We start from the raw sequence: 17777 nt of genomic DNA, 5'->3' as shown, positions 1-17777 counted from the left end.
TTTGATGTCAACTAAGAGCCCAAACAGACGAGATGCCTGATGCACGGAGGTCATGTATCAGTTTCCCGCAAGGTTCCACGAAAAGTGCAGTGAAAAGGTCAGAGGAAGCTGGCAGTAATGACAGGCTCTTTGTCCCTCTCGTTGCTGCCAGTGTGCTCGGCTCCCTCTGGCTGCTGAGCGCATTTAGGGGCAGGGCCGGTGCACACATTGAGGCAGGTAGGCCCCCACCTCGAGCGCGGGGGCCCGGAGGGGGCGCCGGGGGTGGAGGTGCATGCCACAGAGCTGGCGGTGGCAGTGCTGGTGGCTAAGCGGGAGGGATGGGAAGCCGCAGCTGCTGTAGCCTCCCAGCCGTCCTGCCCCGCGCTGCTACTGCTGCCAGCACACACACCCCAGCTGGGAACAGCAGCCCCAGACCAGGCACGGCAGGCGTCCGAGGCGGCACAGGGCACCCACCCACCGTCCCAGCCACCCGCCGCACCAATGGGGCTGGCCCACAGAGCACACTGCGTGATGACATCACATGTGATGTCATCACGCAGTTCGGGTGTGCGCATGCATGTGCACGCACGCACATCCCCGGCCTTGGGCGCTGGAAACCCTGGCACCATCCCTGTTTAGGGGAGCAAGGGGAGTGCACTGCTCAGGGGCACTGGTGGGCAAGAAGGACAAGGAGCCAATTGCCGCTGCCAGCTCCCTCTGACCGCCGCCTGCACAATCAGCTCCCTCTTGCTCCCACCCACATGCTCAGCTCCCTCTAGCTGTGGAGTGTTTTTAGGGGAGCAAGGGGAGCTGGTGGTGGCAGGAGGGAGTCAAGCGGACTGGAGGAGACGCCTAGAAAAAGAACCTCTGCCAGGGAGAAGAGGGAGAGAATCTCCCTCTTCTCCCTGGCAGAGGTTCTTTCTCACTACACTTCACGTGGAACCTTGCGGGAAACTGACGCATGTCCTCCACACATCCAGCGTCTCGTCTGTTTTGGCTCTGAGATGCCGGTGGCGAGTCATGCTTGTGCAGGATGTTAAGAGCTTTTTGCTGCTGTTGCCTGCGTGAAGTCATTGTACCAGTTCTAATTTTCTTGTCTACTAGCTTTTAGTTAACAAAGTAAGCTGTCTTGAGTCACTGTGCATAGTGAGAAAGGAGGGATCATAATGTTGCAGCGAATACATGATTTCCTCATTTGACCAGGCTACCAGCAATGCCTTCAGCTTCGTCTCCATGGAAAGGAGCCCTCTGAATTGTTGGAGAGAGATACAGACAGATACAGAACATGTGGCAAGGCCATGAGAGGCGAGAGATCGGCCACTTGCATTTCAAATGAGGGGGCAAAGGGGAAATGTTGCCATGAGTCAGTCGTCACTGCTCCCTGGCTCACAATGAACGATGGCTTGCAAATATCTTTAAAGACATAAGAGGTTCTAAATGGTGTCTCTTACCATGTGAACTCGATAGAGGATGCTGATCCCCAGATTCATGAACGGCTTCGAGAAATCAATCACCTTCTCTCGTTCAGCAGTAATTGTCAGTCCGGCCACTGCCAAATCGGCTTTCTAAAAAAGAAAGGAACATGCAGAAGCTCAAGAACTCTTCTCAAGTGAGCCCTGGAAGAAATGGGGGGGGGGCAGAAGCACATGAAGGGGACATGCTCCTTGATCAGGTTAGGCTTAGCAAGACTCCCATTCCCTGCCCTCCAACCTATAGCTTTCTCATGATATTGCCAAACTAATACATATACACATCAACATACACATGTATTACACTTACATCTTCCACAAAGGGCTTCAGATCAACATTTTTCATCTCACAGAAATCCAGAGTCTCTCTGCACGAGACGTTTTACATGGGGGTGTTCAAGTGTTGGGAGATGCAATGTTAGCCAGGAAGCATAGTTTAAAAAGACAGAGCCAGCAGAGATCGCTCCTCAGAGGGTTTGTTAATTTCATCTTCACCTCCCCGAAAGCTTTGTCAATTTCACCTCTCCTTTGGGGAGGCAAAGATGAAATTAACGAACCCTCTGAGGAGCAATCTCTGCGGCTCCGTTTTTTTAAACTACACTTCTCAGCTAACATTGCATCTCCGTACGCTTGAGCATTGCCGTGTAAGAAGTCTCGTGCAGAGAGACTCTCAATGAGGTTCAGTCCCTTGAGAGATGGTGATTTGCTCAAGACTGTGCACTGGACCGGGTTGCTTGGCAGGGATTTGATCCCAAGTTCCCAAAATTGCACACAAGGCATTGAGCTTGTGGTGGTAATGCCTCTGTCGCCAGTTGAGCGAGCTGTGAGTTCTGCTCTGCCACGGTTTGGCAGAGAGTGTGAGCTTTGCCCATAGGGAAGCTTCCAGCTGAGCAAGTGGGAAGTTTTATCACTTCCCCTCAGGGGATCAAAGGGTGTAGGGCTTGGATTGCAGAGGGAAATGCAGGCTCTCTGTCTCAGTGAGAGGAAGGGTAAAAAAATAATAGTTCTTTGAATGGGGGGGGCAGGCATTCTAGTCTAGTGCAAATCACTGGCTGTGACAGAGGCTTCCTCCCCCATCTGGAGAGCTCCCTGTGCTCAGTAAGCGCTGCGTTTTTGTTCCCTTCACAGGATTTGATGGCTTCTATACATCATAGGACAAAATCCTTCCAACTTCCAACCCTCCTTTGGGATAAAAGAGGGCCTCTTAGGCTCCAAGGCCTTTGCAGCGTGGAGGGAGAAGCGAAAACATCCCCCATTCCCAACACAGGAGATGTCTCTTCCAAAGTGGATTGGGACCCTGGCAGAAAGCAGCAGGGCCTGGGCCTGCTCTGGAGATATTACCATCTCTGCCAGAAGCTGAGGCTCCCGTGTGGAAAGAAGTTTTCCCCATCAGGAGAAGTTGCTGCTTTGGCTGGGATTAAAACCTCCCATGGACACCTCCCTCCCGAGGCAGCACCTTGAGGGGGAGGGGGCAGGCTATTTATTTACTTACTTCATTTATATACACCCCACCTTTCTCCCCAGTAAGGCTCCAAAGTGGCTTACATCATTCTCCAGTTTATCCTCACAACAATCCTGTGGGGTAGGTTAGGCTGAGAGGGTGTGACTGGCCCAAGGTCACCCAGTGAGCAAGGCAGTGGCAGAGCAGGGATTTGAACCTGGGTCTCCCTGATTTAAGTCCAGCACTCTAACTACTACACCATACTGGTAAAGGACAGGTGTGGAGCAAGCGCTGTGCTGAGGAACTGGAATCTCGGAGAAGGAGCCGGAAGAAGAAAAAAAAAGCAAAGATCCGGCTGAGTATCAAATATGGATTTGAATCCACTGGGTTTCTCGCTGGGGACGGTGACCCTTCTGTGACCCTTCTGTCTTAACAAATCGATGCAATCACAAGTTTGAATAACTACGCTCCATGTTTGCATAGCACTTTCCTGGGGCGTTCAAAGCAATTCGCATCCATTATCCCAGGAATCCTTGCAGCAGTCTGGGAAGTGAGTCATTCTACCATTTGGCTGGGGGGGGGGGCGTTGAGGCTTGAGGGGGGTACCTAAGGCCACCCAATAAGCTGTGGGCTGAGATCGGAACAGGAACTTGCAGCTCATTTGAACCCATGCCGAGTCAAACCCCGGGACACCAACCCCAATGTGGTCTACTCTGACAGGCAGCGGATCTGGAGGAAGGGGCCACGGCTCGGAGAAGGAGCCTCTGCTTTGCAGGCAGAAGGCCTCAGGGTTGATCCCCAGTATCTCCAGTTAAGAGGACCAGGCAGGAGATGAAGTGAAGAACCTCTGCCTGAGACCCTGCAGTGCGACGGCCAGCCAGAGCAGACAATATTGACCTTGATGGACCAACGGTCTGATTCAGTGTAAGGTAACTTTGTATGCGTGTGTGTGTCTTTCTTGCTATTTCATGGGACTCTAATCTGGAGAGCCGGGTTTGATTCCCCACTCCTCCACTTGAAGCCAGCGGGGTGACCTTGGGTCAGTCACAGCTCTCTCAGAGCTCTCTCAGCCCCACCCACCTCACAGGGTGTTTGTTGTGGGGATAATAATGAGATACTTTGTAAACCGCTCTGAGAGGGCATTAAGTTGTCCTGAAGGGCGGTATATAAATCGAATGTTGTTGTTGTTGTTTGTTGGGCTAAACCACAAGTAACGAATTACACATGTCTGTGCAAGTGAATACAATCATGTCTGTTCCTACCCACCCGTGTCCATCTTCCCCGAGGTGAGCACGTGTCCTGTAGCCCTAGTCCGTGCACTTATGGGCTATATGTGTAATTACAGTGGCGAGTGCTTGCGGGCAGCATCAGCGATTCACCGCTGTAGAACGGCCACTTTTGTCTGCTTCTGCTTCCCAACCAGGAGAAAGGGTGGGGGTGGATGGGAAAGTGGAGGGTGAAAGAGGGGAAAGGGATGCTTGGTGGGAGGTCTGAAGAGAAATGCAAAGGCGGAGGGGGGAAGAGGGAGCACCTGGTGGAACCTTCTCTCTTAAAATCATCAGTACAGCCCATCTCTCAACTTGGGGGGGGGGAGGGGTGGATGGGGATGAAGGAGGGGGAAGAAAGAGGGAAAAGGGATGCTTGGCAAAGTGGAGGTGCATGATGGGATAGCATCCCGTTTCATGGAGGAACGCTGAAGAACCCGTGCCAGCCCAAGCCAGAACAAACGTGGGGATGCATGCAGTGTGGCCGCGCTGTGTGAGTGGACAGGAAAGCAACGGGAAAACACATGTAAGTGCGTTCACGTGCCATTTGTCTCATGTAGTTCCACTCTCAGTTGTGGAGATTGAACCTCAGACCTTGCATATGCAAAGCATGTGCTCAGCCGCTGAGCCACTTTCTCCCCCCTGTGTTCTCTGCCACTGAGAATGGAACTTATGAAAGCTGCCTTTTGCTGAGTCAGACCCTTTGCCAATCAAGGCCGATCTGGTCTACTTTGACTAGCAGTGCCTCTCCAGGCTCTCAGGTGCTTCTTTTTACCCAATCCTTTTTGAAGCAGAGATGCTAGATACTGAACCTGGGGCCTTCCACATGCAGAGCAGAATCTCTACCACTTAGCCACAGTCCCGTCCCTGAATCTTTATCACCCCCTCCATTTCATATTTGATTGTTTGTTTAGTCTACAGTCATTATCATGAGTGATGAACCAAAGAAATAGCTGTTGTTTTGGGTTAATTAAGCTGGAGTAAAGTGTTTAATGCGCCCACCATAAACGCTGATTCGCAGGGCCGATCTCCAAGTACCTTTCCAAACAATCAGGTTAAAGTACAAAGTGTGCCCAGCTGTTGCTCATTTATTCAGCTTGCTCATCTACATCACCTGATTACTCAACACATCATGGCTCGCAGCTGATGTCCTGCACAGATGAGTCTGTCTGGACAGGTCAGGATTGCATGGGCTGACCTCTCTCTTCAAAGCACATTGACTCTAAGCGCATAGGTCACTTAGAGGTGGTTCTCAAATAATTGGAGAACAGGAGCAGGTCCGGTGGGTTTAATCCAATCCTTACTTCAAACACTGCACAGAGGCAGGGAGGATGGGGTGGGAGCATCAGGGCAATGTGGAAGCGCTCTCTGTACCGTTTGATCCACGATTTTAATTTATTTAAACTATTTATCATCCGTTTCCTACCCAAGGTACCCAAAGCAACGTGCAATTAAAATCAAATGAAGCAATTCTCCCAAAGGTCTAACACCATCAAAGAATCACAGGAATAAAACATGCAACAACCAAAATCGAACACCAGGAACCATCCCTTCTCAATCCAGCTTGGAAGAATTCTCAGTTTGGTTCAGAAGGCCTGCAGGGATGATATCACCCTCACTGCCAAGAAAAGAGAGTTCCCCTCCATCTGGTGGTGATGGCCATTCATGCAGGAAAGGTCCATCGATGGCTATAAACTCTGATAGCTAAAGAGAACTTCGATGCCCAGAGATTCCTCTGAATGCCGCTTGTTGGGAAGAAACAATATGGGAAAGCGACTTTCTTCTTCCTTTGCCAGACTAGGTGGGCCTTTTGTCTGAGTTCTCTTCTTCGTCATACATGTCCCTTACTCTAGTAAGGCCTTTTTCTTTAAGTACTTCCCACCAATGCGGGTCATTGGCTTCCTCGTATATACTTTCTATTGGTGCCCAATCGGAAGGTTTACTTAACCAAATCGGTTGCCATTTCTTCCAAACCTTCAGTACCGTTTTCCTAGGCCCCCTTGCTTTGACATATTCCTTGTTCACCTCTCCTGTAAAAATACCAAACCTCCCTGCTCCCTGGTTTAGCTCATTTTCCAATCTAGCCCATTTCTGGTCCACGTCCTGTTCTATATCTATAAGTGCTTTAATATTGAAGGCTTCATAATAATTTATTATGTTAGGTATACCCCACCCCATTACGTTCTGCGGGTTATATATGAACTTCTGTTGAACTCTGGATTTTTTACTTCCAAAAATCCACTCTCTAATTGCCCCATTCCATTTTTCTAGCTGTTTTATATTCAACTCTATTGGGAGTGTTTGGAATAAGTACATCATTTTCGAGATTAAAAACATCTTAACCACTCTAATTTTATTTGAAATACTCAAGTTCTTATTGGCCCATCTTATCATGGCTGCTCTTCTCTTCTGATCTCTTTCCTCAAGAAAGCATTCCTGTTCCATGGATAGATCATCTCCCTCAAAAACACAAAATAACTTTGCTGACGAAATTCAATCCTTTCTTTTACAGTGGTGCATATTTTGCAGCGGGAAGCTGCCGCCAAATCCCACCACCACCTCCAGAGGAAAGGACACTGCAGAAGCGACCACAAATAAATGGGATGCAGCTATCCTCAGCTCACCCGCCAACAGAGGTGGAGACATTGCACTCTTGATGAGAAATAAGAGCTGTCAACGGCGCAATGCAAATTAAATTTTTAAAAACTCTTTCCAATTTAATAATCATGTAACTCAGATAAGGATTTTAATTTTAAATATGATTTTATTACTGTCGCTCTCTTCTAATGACTTTGGATTGCTTTCTTTTTTTAAAAAAAAAAAGCTTGACAGCATCGTGCCATCTCTCTCACGCATCAGGGTGACTTGCAAGGTATGAGGCAGCTGTACTGTTTGGGAAAATGGTTTGTGAATAAACGAACTTAAGACTTTACTGCCCTGAGTTGTGTGGACTTCTTGCTGGAGAGAGGCTTGTAGAGACAATAAAGCAATGATTTATCTCTCAGGATTCATAACATGAGCTGTAAATGTGGCATGACAGAAATGTTGCATGTGTATCTTGCTGTGCTGGGTACCAGATCCTACCACTGCTGCGAGATTTTCATAAAACCTACTGAATCTATCCTGTTCTGACAGCGGCCCGAAAAAATTTCTCTAAGTTATAGATGGCATTCGGAGAGAGAAGCTATAAAAGGCAGGCGGCGCTTCAGGAGAGAAAACAGAAGTGTCGGCTTGTGGGAATATCTCCTTTATTGCCCTCTTGGCAAAGCAAAATAAACTAAAACTAGAGGAGGAAAAAGAAGCTGGTTATACATGAGGCTGGCACATGGGTCAAGGCAGCCGCAATAGTTTACATTTGGACAAGTCAAACCTTCACCTTCTATTCAAGATACTTCTGAAGTGGAGACCGCTACAGATGCCACATGGGATTTCAGACTTTGAAAGAGGACAAAGGCAGCTCGGTCAACAGAGAAGAGGAAACCTGTGTATGAATGGAGCGACCCAATATATCCAAGGCTGAGCCTGACGCTTTTACCTTGATCTGACCTTAGTTCTGTTTCAGCGCATTTTGTATTTTTTTCTTCTTAGCAAGCCAGAGATACATAATGCCTAACAGGGTTTTTTTTCCAAAAAGGGTAACATTCTATATAATAATCAGGGAAAGATACAGACTTTTTTGGCCTCGCCAAGATGTGTTTGGGCTACAGTGCCTGAGGACAGTCTTAGTTATGGTGCATCTGGGGGTACTGCCCAATGCCCCAGACTGGGTGGTTGCCAACCTCTCACGGTTTTGCCCAGCGCTCAATGACGAGAAAAAGAAGAGGAAGAGCCACTGCTGGCCTGCCCCCTGCCTCCTTTGCACAGGGCAAAGGCTACCCCTTACTTGAGCCTTGGGTGGCCTGGAGGGGGGAGGGGGCGGCAGGGTGGTGGTGGCCAGAATTCTTGGGACTCATCCTGGACTTTTGCCCAGGGCCCCAGAATCATTGCCTCTAGATCTTCTCTCCTGGAATGCACATCTTGGATCAAAATCAGGGCTAAGCCACTTCCTTGCGATCCTGTATTCTCAAGCAGGAAACAGTTTAGCTAGAGAAACAGAATGACAGCTCTTCCCCTCGTTTTCTGAATGGCTTTCCCTCAAGGTTGCTGAGCCCAAGTGTCACATTATATCCTTCTTAGCTCCTCTATATTGAACAGATATATAATAAGAATTCCAAAAAGCAGCTGGCCTGTGACAGCAGATTTTTTTTTTAAAGCCACTATGGTTTTTAAGCATCAATTCTGGTGGGAAAGAAATACACACATTCACATGCAAAACGCCCTTTCATTCTCCCTGCACACATCAGTCAAAGACCCAGATTTGTCTTCTCCAGGTGAGGAATGAATGTTATTCCGAAGGGTCAAAATGTCGGTTTAGGTACTAAGGACAGAAAGCGTCATCCTCAGTTGGAGAGCAAGTCATTATACATGACAGAGTTTGCGACACTTTCCATCCGCTGAGATTTGGACTCGGTGTGCATTTCAAATGGGACAAAATGTATTAAGGAACCACGCAAGTGGAATCAAGCACATGAACAGCGGCAGGGCTTTTGGCTCGGACTAATTCCACTGCAGCTGTTAATTAATTAAGGACAGAGATGCCAAATTTAAGCACGTTTCCGCAGATTTTCATTGGGTGGGATTTAAGCCAAAGCAGAGGTCCTTTTGGTGGAAAGCATGAGCAGAGGCAAAAAAAAGTGACCAGTTCCAGAAAACTGGCTCCTTACTGAAGAGTTCATGTTGCATTTGGGTTCCTGATGTCCCGTTTTGTCAAAGTGGTGAGTTGTCATGCTGACCTCAGATTTTGTCTGTTTGTTGAGTATGCGTGACATTTAGGGCAAATGTACTATTTTTGGCAAATCTATATTGTTTGGTGCTTTAATTTGACACCTCAGTCATATCTGCAGAACAATAAATTGCTGTAGAATGACATCTGCCCAGCGACTCGCATTTTTATTGCGTACAGATGTCAGAACTGATTCAAAATGACCCTGAATATTAACGTAAAGCCGTCTGGGAGACGAGAGGTCCGCAGAGGTTTGGCTAGCACAGAACGGCTGCCTGGAAGATCTGGGGATTTAAAGTAGAGGCAGCCATTCTGAGAAGGGGGATCTGCCATGACTTCTGTTATGCCTCTCCAACGGTGGCCCTGAAAGGTCAGCACGGCTAGTGGGAGAGCAGTTGAAATTTGTCCATCTGTCCTGCCTTGCAGGCTATGACATATGTATGAATTTTATTTATTGGCTCAGGGTGTCGGTCCACAAACTTTTTAAAAAAGAGGCAAATAAAAGTCAAGGGGGAAATTTCAAGAAACAGAAAGCATATTATAGTAGCACCAGTACCTCCGGATGCTTCCGAGGCAGAATGTTGCTGGAATTAGAGGAAAATACTCCTTGTATCGGAGGGTCTCCTGACAGACTGCTGCCTGAAATTAAAAACATGACCCGGCTTGGCTGTCATTAAACGCCGATGCTGTCTCCGGTTCAGCATCAGAAGATGCAGCAGGGCTGTTATTAACTGCGGAGGCCAAACCTGAATCCCAGAAACTTGCCAATTAAACAGACTGAGAGTGAGAATGCGAGGATGGCATCCCAGTGGAAGGTTCCGCTACTGTGGGCAGACGAAGCTCCTTCCTTCTGACTCTAATGGAGATGAATGGTCTTTGGCCACAGTTTAAGATGGCAGCCTGTGAGAGAAGACCTGCTAGACAAGACCCCCGCAGCACTTAGCACCCCCCACCCAGAGGCTGTCTTCTGCGCCTGCTGCCCCTTCAGCTGTTCGGGTGCTTCATGCCAAGTTACAGAAACAAATGGGGCAAGATATTCTCACAAGTCACACCCGTGCTTGCAAATAAGAAGGCTGTGGGTGCTCCTTATAAGGGGGAAATCAAAAAGACATGAGCTGTATGCCCCGGGAGAATGGGAGAATGGAATTATTTACTGTATTCACCCCAAAGGAAGACATTCCTAAATGTAAGATGATCCCCGTGCAAAAAAGGTTATATGCAAAAGGCTTGTTGGAACAGCAGGGTTTGAGTCTAGTGGCACCTTAAAGACCAAAAAGATTTTCAGAGTATACGTTTTTGAGTGTCACAGCTCCCTTCTTCAGAAGGCTTGTTACTATGGTCCATAACTGTAACTTGCATGGGAATTTAAGATGTCCCTTCTATTTTGTTTTTTGATGGCACACGTGTGAGTGAGGTAAGGTAGATCTGATGAAAATCTACAGATGATGGTTGCAACTCCTGCCCTTACGCTAAGCATTATGCATTCTTAATGCTTTTTGCTTTAATCATACACTATAGGTAAGAACTGACATAATGCAAACTGGCTTTTGGATGCCAAAATGCTTTTATCTGCATGCTTCTGAATCCAGTTGCGTGGGTTTCCTCCCTAAGCAAGTGAATCTCAGTCCCTACTAGCTAGATAACAGAACTGATAACAGATAAGCAAAGAACAAAAACCTCATTGCAGACTACACTTTAACACTCTCAGCCATCCCATTTTGGCCCTACTTTCCCAATTGGATCAAAGATCTGATGAAACCCACAGTTTCAAACATAGCCACCTTCCCTACTGAGAGCTGTGATGAGTATGAGAAAGTCAGGGCAACGTCAGGGCAACTGAGAAAGATATCCGGCTTGAGGCTCAGCAGGACCCAAGAACTGTGCAGTCTATTCTGGAAGGTAAGCTCAGGTTCCTCTGATGAAGTCCCTTTCAACTCTATGACGGTGAAAGTCAGGATCCCATGGTTTATAAATGAATTACCCACACCCACACAAGAACAAATCTATACAGAAACACCACAGGACCCTCGACTAGACACTTTCTGTCTTCTGCCCGAAATACAGAAGGTCAGCAACCCAGGATGTCCTGATGCCTCTGGCATAGGCACTGTGACTATAGGAGTGTCTGGATACTTGGACTCCATACCCAGACCCTATGCCATCAATGCCCCCAGTTACGTGCACGACACCACAGACTTGGAAAGACAACTACAACCGATTGGCAATCTTCCAGGTAACACCACTTTTGGCCACCATTTTTGGGCAACATCCCCCCTCACAAAGATGGAATACAAGCCATTAGGAATACCATCTCCGAGAACAACACCCCTGACCTTGCTACCAAGCTCTGCCAGTTTTGATTTGATGATGATCAGCTCAGCGGCACAGCTGAGGGCACCCACATGGCACCACAATATGCCAGCATCTTTTTGGCTGACTTGGAACGGCGCTTCCTCAGCATCTATCCGCTAACAGCCCTCTTGTACTTGAGATTCATTGATGACCATGAGTCAATCCACACAGGAAGTACATTTTCTAACCACCACTGTACAAACACATGATGGAAACTTAAGAACCACTTTATACCGAAAACCAGTTGATTGCCGAACATATCTAATGCTCTACGCTACAGCTGCATCTACTCCAATCACCTCTGACAGAGATTCTCACTGTGTGATCTACAACAAAGATTTCTGGTATTACAATACCCAACAGATATAGTAAGAAAACAAATCAGCAAAGCCAAAAGACGATACCAAAGGATGAACTGCTACAAGATAAGCCTGAATGGAACAACAGAACACCACTAGTAGTCTCATACAGCTCCCACATCAAACCATTCAATACATCATTAATGACCTGCAACCTAAGCTGGACAATGCTGCTGCTCTCTCACAGAGATTGGGAGGCAAACCTTTTCTTGCCCACAGACAGCCCCCCCAACCTTAAACAATTCCTCACTCACAACAATACACTTCCCAACATGGATGTGAACTCTGGGACCAGGGCCTGCAATAAACAAAGATGCCAACTCTGCTCCCATATTCACCCTGACAACACAATCACTGGACCTAACAGCACCAGCTATACCGTCTCAGGTCCATTCATTTGTTCATCTTCTAACGTTATATATGCCATCAAGTGTCAGCAATGCCCTTCGACTCTCTGTATCAGAAAAACGGGTCAGTCCCTTTGCAAAACAATAAATTTGCATAAAGCTGATATCAAAAATCACAACGTTAAAAAATCTTTGGGAGAACACTTTAATTTGCCAGGCCACTCCATCACTGACCTCAGAGGAGCCACGCTCAGGCAGCAAAACTTCAAAGGAAAATTACAATGCAAGATTGCTGAAATTGAGTTTATTTGCAAATTTGGAACAGGGTTGAATTGAGCCATAGGATTTTTCTTGTATAAGAGAGGCTAATTTTCTGCACTTTGCACCCAGGCCCTATCAAGCTAACTACAACATGCATTATAGCTAGCTTCATGATACTCTAATTTACAACAACAACAACAACAACATTAGATTTATATACCGCCCTTCAGGACAACTTAATGCCCACTCAGAGTGGTTTACAAAGTATGTCATTATTATCCCCACAACAAACACCCTGTGAGGTGGGTGGGGCTGAGAGAGCTCTGAGAGACCTGTGACTGACCCAAGGTCACCCAGCTGGCTTCAAGCGGAGGAGTGGGGAATCAAACCCGGCTCTCCAGATTAGAGTCCCGCGCTCTTAACCACTACACCAAACTGGCTCCCTCTCAACAATACGCCTCCCACCCTCTGCTGGATTATAGGACCCTTTCCTTTTTCTGTTCCTCATATCTGATGAAGGGAGCTCTGACTCTTGAAAGCTCGTGTCCTGGAAAGCTAGTTGGTCTTTAAGATGCTACTGGACCCAAATGAGGATCCCAAGCTGCCTTCTTCTGTTCTCAGATTCCAGATGACAGCAGCTGGAGCAAGTTCATGAGTTTGGAAGGGGGGGGGGGTTGAAGCTGTGATAAATTGGCACTTTCTCCCTTCCGCAAAATCACAGCTAAAGTGTAGCAGTGTAAAAACGCACACCCATTATGTTGATAGAGCATTTCCTTTCTCTGACAGTTGTACTCAACAGGAACAAAGAGGCATCTAATAATTGGAAGCAGCAATGGCTTTTCAAGCGGCACTTCCCTTTACCTAGAAAAGTAGTCATGCAAGGATCCATAAGTACTCCCCTCCCAGCATCCTGCGAGTTCCTTCTATTCCATTCTCATGCTTTCATCTGCAAAGCACGATTAACAAGATGGAAGAGTGCACCATACTTGAGAAGGTGTTCAGATTTTCCAGGGTCAGGTCTCCAAGCTTCAATCACGCCGACTACAGCTGAAGTATTCTGGAGGCGTTCACTGCATTTAGGAAGTAAGTTATGCTAATGCTTTCTGCCGGTCTCCCCTCTGGATTCCGTTTTGGTTCAATTTATGCACACAGAACTAAAAAGGAGAAGCCGGTTCATGGGAATCCTAGCTTGCTGAGTTGTGCAGAAAACACTGCGGGGTAATTAAAAGCCAGCTCTGCTGGAAAAGAAGAGATCGCGGTGGGTCTTTTTGTTATCTTGGCAAAGTTTGTTACATGGGATAAACTCATTACCCTGCAAGTTGTTATGATTCTTGTTTAAGAAATAACACTTCCCTGCTATTTCATTCTTCCTTAGCACACAAGGTGTGCGTCTCTTGTCATTTAAATGCAAGGCGAATATGATTTGCCAGTCATCCTAAGAATCAAACCCAAGCTTGTGAGAGTTACCGTTTCCTTCGTTACTGTGCCATCATGTAGGGTCTGTGGTTTAAGGCAGAAATTGCAACCAGGAAAATTAAATTTCAGGTGGGCAACTGTGTTGGTCTGTAGTAGAAGAGCAAGATTTGGGCCAGTAGCACCTTAGAAACCGACTAGATTTCCATGGTGTGAGCTTCCAAGGGTCAAAGCAACCTTTGTCAGACACATGGAGTGCAAGTTAAAGCGAATCTTAGAAGAAATGGTTATCAAAAGGCAGGCTGAGTCACAATCAAGTACCTCCCAGCTAGCTACTGACTGATCTCTGATTCCATAAAACCGCAGTCTTCTTCAGTCTGTGCAATTACTACTCCGACTAGAACAGGTGAATTTCATAATAGCTAACTTTAGATCTGAGGTTCGATTGAAGGCAGTCAATTGCATTATAATCCTACTTTAGTCATAAAGCAAATTTTAATTGTACGTCTATATTTGGATTTTAAAGTATATTACACGTTTCATCACACTTTTCTTTTATGGGTGTTATAATTTCCTGAGAGGCAATGTATCTGACTACTTCTTTCTTGTAATTTGTCCTGCAACACACTGATTCATCTCATTTGATCACACGGTCACGTCTGGCTGGCTTGATCGCTGTAAAGGAATGGTCAGAATGTTAATGTTTCTTAATATTAACTTTCTGACCATTCTTAACAACTTTCCAAAGGGCTCCAAATGGGCAACTCATTGGCAAGGGGTAGACAGTGCTCAGCAGAGGCATCTCAGAGAGAAAAAGAGAAGTTTGGGTATAGAAACAAGCAGGGCTTTTTTTCTGGGGAAAGAGGCAGTGGAACTCAGTGGGTTGCCAGCACAGGGGGCAACTCTTGGCAGGAGGTGGTGCCCCTGGTACCACATGTGCGCGTGCAAAGTGCGTGCAAGCTCCCTGGGCCAATGACGTCACTTGGGGTCAGCTGGAACAAGGGGGGAGTTTTTAAAAGTTTAAATCGCTCTTGGCAAAAATGGTCACATGGCTGGTGGCTCCGCCCCCTGATCTCCAGACAGAGGGGAGTTTAGATTGCTCTCCGCGGTGTGGAGGGCAATCTAAACTCCCCTCTGTCTGGAGATCAGGGGGCGGGGCCACCAGCCATGTGACCATTTTCAAGAGGTTTTAGAACTCCATTCCACCACATTCCAGCTGAAAAAAAGCCCTGGAAACAAGGAAACAGAGGTGGCCCTGGAGGGAAAGAAAGCTGAAAGTTTCTTGCTTAAGTTTACTGCAGCCATGTTGGGGAGAGATCCAGAGGAGTTAGCCGTTTTAGTCTGTAGTTGCAAAATAGTAAAGAGTCCACTAGCATGTCAGATGTATCTGACAAAGAGAGCTGTGGTTCTCGAAAGCTTACACTACAATCAAGTTGGTTAGTCTTAAAGGTGCTACTGGACTCTTTACATGTTGGGGAGTGCTCAGGTAGCTCTCTGGGATTTTGTTACCTGCTCTAGGAGTGCCTGCATTTCTGCTATGTTCTGCTTGTAAATGTTATGAAGACATCAGAAGTCTCCGCTCCTGTTTCAGTGAATGCTAAAATGGTAATGTTATCCCTGTAACTTCCCATTGCTTGGGAACATAAGAAGTGTGTATCGATATGACACTTTTGAAAATGACATGTTATTATGGGTGATCTTTTGGCTGAGCTGTGGCTTTCTCTCCAATTCAGTCATTTATTATTACAGCACAAGCCAGTAAAACAAAACAAATCTGCGATAAAAAAATAAGTTATTACATCAGGGCATAACAATAAGATCAGAGCATTAGTGCTGGCAGAATTGATGAAATAAAAACAATGACGATAAAAAAGAGTTAAGAATAGGGGTGTGCAAGCCAAAAATTTTCGGCTATAGCCGAAAGTAGAAAGCCGAAAGAAGATTCTCTATCGTTAAAGCCGAAAGCCGAAACAAGAATCTCTTTCGGCTTTCGGCTTTCGGGATTCTTTCGGCATTATTTCGGCATTCTTTCGGCTTTTTTCTATGGGAAAATGCCTCCGTCTTCCAGGACGCCTGGAGGAGGCATTTTCCCACCGAATAAGCCCAAAATTGGTGGGGACCTTCCTCTAACCCTTCTCTAACAACCACCCAAGTTTCAGACAGATTGGACTTTGGGGGGCCATGTTATGGCCCCCCAAAGCAGGTCCCCCCATCCTCCCATAAGAAAGCGAAGGAGCAGCATATTGTTAGCATGCTGCTGCTGATCTTTCTTCATTATTTCCTATGGGGAAAAAATGAAGAGGCAGGCTTCCTTTGCCAGGGGTGGCATTTTGCATGCAAAATGCCCCCCAGCCCTCAGGGGCCCTTCTCCCACCCCTCCTCCCACCCCCCACCAAGGCTCAGCCTGCTCCCACTTGGGGGGGCCATTTCATGGCCTCCCCAAGTAGGTGCTCTGCTCTCATCTCTACCACTGACAGCTGGGGGAGGCTTGTGTTGCCAGGGGTGTCATTTTGCATGCAAAATGCCCCCCAGCCCTCTGGGGCCCTTCTCCCACCCTTCCTCCCACCCCCCACCAAGGCTCAGACTGCTCCCACTTGGGGGGGGGCATTTCATGGCCTCCCCAAGTAGGTCCTCTCAGCCCCTAAAGTCCACCCCTTACAGCCCCACACAAACCCAATTCCCCCCCAGCTGCCACACACAGACCCAAATCCCCACATTAGCCCCTCACAGACCCAAATCCACCCCCACCTGCCCCACACCCATAACCCCAGGAACAGGCTGGCAAAGGCCAGCCCTCTCCCTTTGTTCCCTATGCTGGGAACTTCTAAACTCTCTTTCCCTGGGCAATTCTGCACAGCCCAGGGGTGCCACAATGGTGGGCACACTTTTGAGTGCCAGCTGGTCCCTGTGAAAGAGCACCTGAACCACAGACACCCTCCCTCAAATTCCCCCAACACCTACAGAGATGGCTGGCCAGTCAGCCCCATTGTTCCCTATGATGTAGGGAAAGCATTATGACACATTACACCAGCAGTCCCCCACACAGAAAAATTAAAACAAAACTCACTTAACATCAGAGAATCACAAAGCATGATTCCTGTCAAAAACACTTTATTTCTTGAACAGCTTTAGGTTACACAGCAGGGGGGAACACCAAAGGGCATGGCAGCACTATCTTACACAAAAATAACACAACTCACTTAACATCAGAGAATCACAAAGCACAATTCCTGTTAAAAACACTTTATTTCTTGAACTGCTTTAGGTTACACAGCAGGGGGGAACACCAAAGGGCATGGCAGCACTATCTTACACAAAAATAACACAACTCACTTAACATCAGAGAATCACAAAAACACAATTCCTGGCAAAAACACTTTATTTCTTGAACAGCTTTAGGTTACACAGTAGGAGGGCACAACAGGGCATGATAGCAATGTACTACAAAAAATAATAAAACCCACTTCACCGTTTTTGACAGCAATTGTGTTTGTGTGATTCTCTGATGTGAAGTGAGTTGTGTTATTTTTGTGTAGTACACTGCTTTCCTGCTCTGTGGTGCCTTCCTACTGTGTAACCTAAAGCAGTTACAGAAATAAAGTGCTTTTGACAGCAATTTTTTGGGGTGATTCTTTAATGTGAAGTGAGTTGTGTTATTTTTGTGTAAGATAGTGCTGCCATGCCCTTTGGTGTTCCCCCCTGCTGTGTAACCTAAAGCTGTTCAAGAAATAAAGTGTTTTTGACAGGAATCATGCTTTGTGATTCTCTGATGTTAAGTGAGTTTTGTTTTAATTTTTCTGTGTGGGGGACTGCTGGTGTAATGTGTCATAATGCTTTGCCTACTTGTACTTTGGAAGGGAGAATATAATTTTTTTAAAACTTTATTTTGTGTTGTTCTTGTTTTATTCTTTGTTGCGCAGTTGGTTCCCATCATAGGGAACAATGGGGCTGGCTGGCCAGCCATCTCTGTATGTGGTGGGGGAATTTGAGGGAGGGTGTCTGTGGTTCAGGTGCTCTTTCACAGGGACCAGCTGGCACTCAGAAGTGTGCCCACCATTGTGGCACCCCT

General features: G+C 46.9%; 1 protein-coding gene across 1 annotated transcript in view; it reads right to left on the bottom strand.

The window, feature by feature from the left end:
• Window positions 1-17777, bottom strand: part of GRIK4 (glutamate ionotropic receptor kainate type subunit 4) — a 363935-nt gene that overhangs the window by 36387 nt on the left and 309771 nt on the right. Inside the window, exon 12 of the mRNA XM_054997839.1 lies at window positions 1431-1544. Within this exon, the coding sequence (XP_054853814.1) occupies window positions 1431-1544 (114 nt within the window). The remainder of the gene's footprint in view (window positions 1-1430; window positions 1545-17777) is intronic.

This window comes from Eublepharis macularius, chromosome 14, assembly GCF_028583425.1.
Source record: "Eublepharis macularius isolate TG4126 chromosome 14, MPM_Emac_v1.0, whole genome shotgun sequence".
NCBI classification, from domain to species: Eukaryota; Metazoa; Chordata; class Lepidosauria; order Squamata; family Eublepharidae; genus Eublepharis; species Eublepharis macularius.
Note: the sequence above shows the minus strand (reverse complement) of the source record. Positions and strands in the feature narration are given on the sequence as shown.